A 6867-nucleotide genomic window follows, 5' to 3' on the forward strand; every position below is an offset into this window, starting at 1 on the left:
TCCAGATACTGTCTGGAATCATGGGGAAGAAGAAAGCTAGGGCTGGTATAAATGTGTCCCTTCAAGCGGGCCCCAGGTGGAGCTGTAAAAGATCAGGCAGAGGGCCTTCCTGCCCTAGAGCGATGATCCCGCAGGCAACGGGTGGAGCAGAAGGAGAAGTCGAGGTAGTGAAATGGAACAAGGCCTTGGAGTGATGCTCCACAATTCCAGCAGCGTCTGAAGAAGAAACATAGCTGGACAGGTATCCCAGGTATCCCAATCCAAGCTGCCCCCAGCCCTCCAAGGTTCCCAAGTACTTCAGATCCCCTTAGCATCCCTGTTGGACACCAGGTTAGCACTCATTACACTGCCCCAAATGGTCCCTACAACATAATAGTCCATGTCTTCACCCAGCCCCTGGGCCCATACCGAACACTGGTGATCTCTGAGTCAGGGACTGGAGATGCAGGGACCCCCAGTTGGGCAGCAAGCCGGCGCTCTGCAGCCAGGGCTCTCTGAGAAACAGAAACAGAAACTGTTAGGTCCAAGGCCCCAATGAAGAATAGTTTACCCAAGAAGTGACAGCTGCCCTCTGGGAGGGAATGAGACCTCTATAAAGAAACCTTGGCCACTATGTTCTCTCTTGAAGGTTTTTGTTTTGTTTTTGGGTTGGTTTTTTTTTTTTTTTTTTTTTTGCAGAACCAGCGATTGAACTCAGGCCCTTGTGCTTGCCAGGCATGCATTTCTTCTACTGAGCATCTCCCCGGCTCCTTCTCTCTTGAATAGTGGCCCAACCTCCAGCTGTAGGGTGTACTTTTTTTCTTACTTTTACTTGGCCCAAACTTGCTCTGCAGAGCCTGTTTCTTTTTCTACCTTTAATATTTGCTACTGTTAGCTGGGCAAGCTGGCATATGTCTGTAATCCCAGCACATGAGGCTGAGACAGGATCATTGAAACCAGCCTGGGCTACAAAGTGAGCTCAAAGCTAGCCTCGATCACAGAGCGAGACCCTGTCTCAAAAAAGACACACACACACACACACACACACACACACACACACACACACACACAATTGCTACTGCCAAAGAAAGCAGCCCTCTGCAAAGCTTCACCTTCTCTCGGTCACTGAGGGCAGCAAATCGGCGCTGCTCTTCTCTTTCCTGTTCTTCCTGCTCCTGCTGCTTCCTTTGCTGCTTCTCTCGCTGCCGCCGGGCTGCCTTCTGCTCCTTCTTCCGTGTGGCCTGCTGTGCTTCCATTTCTGGGGTCAGTGGTCCTGGCACCTGGGGGATTTCAGGGGCTATTAGGTAGGATCCATACACATTACCCCTGGAAAAACTACATGTATCTATAGTGCCTCCCACTCTGCATCATCTTCCTTTTCCAGCAGACCTGAGCCTTGTTGTAATCATAGGCATCTGGATTCTTCCCCATGAACCTTCGGAACTCATTTCGTGTTGACTTGTCAGCTGCCACAGTGTAAGGTGGCCGGGCCTGGGAGTCCCTGGGTACAAAAACTCAAAAATGGGTTCAGTTTGCCATCCACCTTGCCCAACATTACCCAGTCATCAAAAGGGATACAAGTCATTGGCCAATGCCACCAAATTATCCTCTCCATACCCAAAATGTCCCAGGAGGGAGACCCTTACTTACTGCAATCCTCTCCATACCCAAAATGTCCCAGGAGGGAGACCATTACTTACTGCACAGTAGGATCAGCTCCTGCCTCCAGCAGTAGCCTAACCACTGAGCTTCTTCCAGCTGCAGCTGCTGCATGCAGAAGGGTAGAGCCACCAGTGCCCAAGGGGGCATTGAGTAGAGACATAACTTCAATATCTACAGCCCCAGCAGTTAGCTGGAGCTTCAGCTTTCCAATGTCTCCAGCTCGGCAAGCAGCTAGAAGCATATCCCAGAGCTCTGGCTGACCAGGGGCCTTTGCCTCATCCACTGAAACCACCTGGGCTGATTGAGCTGACAAAACAGGTTCATCTTCTTGGGGTTGCTGGTTAAGAGTCAAATGTGCCCCAACAGCATGGTCTCGTGTTTTCTCCTTATTCCTTTTCCTCCTCCTTTTGGGCAATACCTCAAACTCACGAAGATCCAGGGTCCCCAGTGTCAGCTCCACCAACTCCAACTCTACCAGGGACCCATCTTCGTCTTCTGACCCTGAACCTAGAGAAAGAAATCTGCTATGATAAATCTGTGACATAAGTAGACTGTGGGACAATGTGGGCTGCCTTTGATTGATCATGTCTATAGATTACAGACCATCTGTGGACACAGCCCTTAGCCCCCAACCACAGCATCCAACAAATAGTATGAGACTTATGCCATTCTTTCATTCATTCATCCATCCCTTTATTGGGTTTTTTGAGACAGGGTCTCACTGTATAGTTCAGGCTGGCCCTGTGCTCACTATGTAGCCCAGGCTGGCCTTGAACTTGCAGCAATCTTCTTGCCTCAGCCTCCCAAGTGCTGGGATTACCTGTGTGTGCCACCACGCCCAGCCCAGCCACACTTTCAAGCATCTATTCATTCCATGGTAGCACTTTTCTAAGCACTAATGATATGTCCCTGAACAAGAGAGCAATAGAAGATTTGGAAAAGTCACTAAACACATCCTAATAATTGCTATGATATATCCCATTTATAAGCAGACCCTGGAGTATTTATAAGTGTGTGTGTGTGTGTGTGTGTGTGTGTGTGTGTGTGGTATGAGGGCCCATTTATCAGTTGGGATACAGGTAAGTTATGAAAAAAGAAAATTTGCCACTGCATTTCCAGAACAGACACCCAGGCAGATTTGACAATTTTTAGATAATTGCTCTAACCCTGTTTAGGTGATTCCCCATTCTGTCCAGGCTCCTCATTTTCATTATGCGGGACTCTCTTTTTTTCTTCCTCAGTAGGCTTCTTCTTTTCCTTTCTCACTGTCTTCTGGTGTGCCTGAGGAGAGTGCAACCCGACTATTTCTGGAGAATTCTCTGCCATAAAACAAAAGATCATTCTTAAACTTCTCAAAGGAGAAGTCAGCTCAGGTTTCTCTCAGCAAAAACATAATCTGGGTGTGATGGCACATGCCTAATCCCAGTACTTGGGAGGTTGAGGCAGGAAGATTGCTGAGATTTGAGGCTAGTCTGGGTGACATAGTAAGCTGAAGGCCAGCCTGAACTACACAGCAGTACTGTCTCAAAACAAACAGAAAAGCCCAAAACCATAATCAGGCCTCAGGCTTTAGAACATGGGCTAGAAAGTCTGGAAATACACAAACAGACCCAATGTTTGAGCTACAGAGTACTCTGAGAGGCTCACCATAGACATGCAGGGTGGTCAGCTTATGGAACACGCGCTGGAGCTCTTGGAAGGTGGGTCTGCGGGTGGCAAGGGGGATATCCCAAAGTCGGGGATCCTCCCTTTGCAGGGGTGCCCCTTGGCCTCCAAAGAACAAGGAGCGACCAGAACGGGGGGCACGCAGCAGGATTGTCCTGGCGTCCTCCAGAGCTTCAGCCCAGCCTGGCCCTGTCAGGAGGTCACGAACATCCTAGAAAAGAAAATGGCATATATTCACTTGCTATTTTAAAAACTCTTATTAACCAGCTGGCCTGGTGGCACACACCTGCAATCCCAGAGCTCAGGAAGCTGAAGCAGGAGAATCACTACAAATTTGAGGCCAGCCTGGGATACATAGTTAAAGGCCAGCCCAAACTACATAGCAAGACCCTGTCTCAAAAAATAAAATACGATATGTAACCAAAAGCTGGCCCACAGATCATTTGCAGAGAGTTAGAGAATAACATGAAAAGAGAAAGCCTAGACATACTTATTCTACTTTGTCTACCAAGGAATAATGAAAATTGGAAGGATGAGTTCTACATCTCCCCACTGTAACAATGAGTTGAATCAGAAAAGTCCACATCTAGGAGGTCAAACTTACCTTATACAGTGTGGCTTCATTGTAACGCCTCAGGTTGGCTCCAGCAGAGCGAGATGGCCTGCCTTGGGCATCCCGAAGCCCCTGTGCTGTACCCCGCTTGGCCCGTACAGTGTAGCGGTGAAAGGTTTTATGTGTCACCACTTCTCTTCTGTAGAAGCACAGACTCAGTACTAGGAACAAGCAGGAGCTCCACAACTAACAGAACTCATGCTGTCCTCACCCCATGCAGCACCCTCTCACCCTTGAAAAATGGCACCAGCAAAGTGCCCAGCTGCAGCCATGAGCACCACACAATATCTGGGACCTCCGTTTTGCAAGCTCTGTAGGAGCAGTGTTGCCTCATCTGGGGGCAGCTATATGACAGACAAGAGCAGAAACATTCTATCTGTTGCACTCATTGAGAGCATGAAAGCAAAGGCAAACCTACATGCTGCATGTACATGAGCATTTATTACAACCACCCCCAAGCCTTGTTTCTTTTTTCTTTTTTTTGCCTTATTTCTATTTTACAAAGAAAGAAATCTGAGACTTGAAGAGATAGTGACAGAAGACCAAGAGGAAGAATTACAATTCAAATGGACAATGGTCTGTTTCTAAACTTAATTCCATTATACTTGATGCTTTCAAAATTTAGTCTAGTTTTAGTCTGAGACTATGTTGTCAAGTGTGATACCTACACCCAAAAGGAGGAAGGGAAGCAGTAAGACGTGGACTGGCAAAGGAGAAATGTGATCGAATTGTACAAAAAGCTGAGCTGACCACACAACTTGTGCTGTCACTTGCCTGGTGAGGACCTAGGACACAGCGGTAAGCATGAAGAAATTGGCCCTGGGCATTCTGAAAAAGAACCCGATGGGGGTAAAAGCCTTGGGGTCGGTTAGGCCTCTCACATTCAGCCCTCTCCTCAACCAGGGTCAGCAAATCCTCTTCACTGGCCGAGTCTGAGTCTTCTGATCCTGAGATGCTGGAAAGATCTCCTGAAGACAATAGGACACACAAATCTGGTACCCCATCTCTGACTTCTCCTCAAACTTTAGGGACTTCTACCCCAGTGCCCTGCTCCCACCAGAATCACCTGTGCAACTCTGCTTTTCAAAGTCCAGGGCAGACAGGAAAGGCTTGTCCTTGAGACGTTGCTTCAGATTAAAGCGATGCCAGTCAAGCTTATAATGTTCTCTCTGATAAAGAGGCAAAGAGGGAAGCAGAAGACAAAAATGTCCCAACCTGACCTTGTCTAGTAGTGAAAGCAACTCATAGAACTCCAGAAGTATGATCAGGTAACCCCAACTGCTTTAGACAAGCATTAATTAAGACAACGAATATCAGCCTCTTCCTACCCACATCATACCTTTCTTCTTAATAGCTACTCTCAGATGGCCTAGATGTTATACTCTGGGATTTACCTGTTCCTGGTGGTTCTGAAAGCCTTGGTTACAAGCTGAACAAAATAACTTCTCCGAAATATCCAGGGGACCCTGGAGTACTTTTCTTTCTGGGCTTGCTTTCTCCCCTGAACCTAAATAAGAAAGGACAATTGATTGTACAAAGGGATCAGTATCTGGAATTATTTCAGTGTCTGATAATACAAAGAAGTAGAAAGTAAAAAAAAAGGGCCTGCAAGTTAGCTCTGCTTAGGCCAGCTCAGGGACTGGGCAGAGTGGGCCCACCCCCAGGTGTGCTGAGCCCCACTGAGACCCGGTGTGGTGGTGCACACCTGTAATCCCAGCACTGGAGAGGCTGAGACAGGAGGATCACTATGAGTCTGAAATGCATAGTGATACCCTGTATCCAAAAATAAATAAGTAAAATTAAATAATTGTAAATAAAATATTGTATTTAAGTTAGCCAAAAAGATTGTTTAAATGAATACTGCAGAAAATAACTTACAGTAAGGTTAAATTTCTTTTTCTTTTCTCTCTCATTCCCTTCTGGTGCAGGAGACTGAACCCAGGGTCTCATGCATGCTAAGCAACTGCCCTACCACTCAGCTATATCCCCAATCCCCAAATAATTTTTTATACTTTATTTATTTTCATTTTATTTCCACATTATTTCATTAAGCACTATATAACACACTATATGCTACATAATACATTGCAGAACTTCTAACAAAAGTAACTTAGCAGTGCAAGTGCTTGCTTGGCAAGCCCAAGGTCCGGAGTTTCATCCCTGGACCCAAATGTTGCTGCCCAGAACCAGGCATGGTGATACATGCCTGTAATCCCAGCACTTGGAGGTTAAGACAGGAGGATCACTATGAGTTTGAGATGGGGGGGGGGGTTACAAGAGTGAGCACAAGGCCAACCTGAACTGCATAGTGAGACCCTGTCTCAAAAATAAATAACCATAGGTGAATTTTTTCATCAATTGAGAAAACATTACTTTAACAAACCCTCTGACATTGTTAACAATTAATTCTAGAGATCTCTTGCCAGCAAACTCCACTAATATAGAGGAGTGTGAGAAAGCCTTCTTTTCCTTCTCTTCATTAGTGAACTTGCAGATACACCTACCAAGTAGCCACTGCCAAGATGAGCAAACACGATCCCCTGAAGTCAAGTCCAGGGGACAATTTCAAACCACATCTTCACTTAGTTACCAAAACCAAACTCTACTTCCAGGTCCTTGAAAGGTGTGTTGTGTTCAGCTCCTTTCCCAGTAAACCATAAAATTATTTTATCATTATAGCTTTTGCAGTGCTGAGGATCCAGTCCAAAGATATGGAATCACTTTACTACTGAGTTACACCCTCACCTCTTTATTTTAATTGTACAATCTACTTCCTAAATGTCATTTTATTTTATTTTTTATGCATTTAGTACAGGGTCTACAGGGTCTCACTACATAGATGAGATTTGTAGTGATCCTCCTGTTTTCAGCCTTCCAAGTGCTGGGATTACAGGCACACGCCACCATGCCCAGTCTCAATCATCAGGGTCATTGTGGCCCAGGGGTGG

The 6867-nt window shown here is 46.2% G+C and overlaps 1 protein-coding gene across 2 annotated transcripts in view; it reads right to left on the minus strand.

The window, feature by feature from the left end:
• Positions 1-68: 68 nt before the first annotated feature.
• The window catches only part of Ankzf1 (ankyrin repeat and zinc finger domain containing 1), a 9386-nt gene continuing 2587 nt past the window's right edge, over positions 69-6867 (minus strand). The window contains exons 3-14 of one of the 2 annotated variants that reach the window (XM_023722997.1): positions 5314-5426; positions 4986-5088; positions 4694-4887; positions 4151-4263; positions 3911-4058; positions 3289-3517; positions 2826-2960; positions 1680-2148; positions 1369-1480; positions 1092-1259; positions 409-494; positions 69-216 (exon numbers count right to left, since the gene is read on the minus strand). In XM_023722997.1, the coding sequence (XP_023578765.1) occupies positions 93-216; positions 409-494; positions 1092-1259; positions 1369-1480; positions 1680-2148; positions 2826-2960; positions 3289-3517; positions 3911-4058; positions 4151-4263; positions 4694-4887; positions 4986-5088; positions 5314-5426 (1994 nt within the window). In that variant the 3' untranslated portion in view covers positions 69-92. Of the gene's footprint in view, positions 217-408; positions 495-1091; positions 1260-1368; positions 1481-1679; positions 2149-2807; positions 2961-3288; positions 3518-3910; positions 4059-4150; positions 4264-4693; positions 4888-4985; positions 5089-5313; positions 5427-6867 lie in introns of both variants that reach the window. The other variant, XM_004638193.2, reaches the window with a different exon arrangement.

This window comes from Octodon degus, unplaced genomic scaffold (genome assembly GCF_000260255.1).
Source record: "Octodon degus isolate 3935 unplaced genomic scaffold, OctDeg1.0 scaffold00096, whole genome shotgun sequence".
Lineage (NCBI taxonomy): Eukaryota > Metazoa > Chordata > Mammalia > Rodentia > Octodontidae > Octodon > Octodon degus.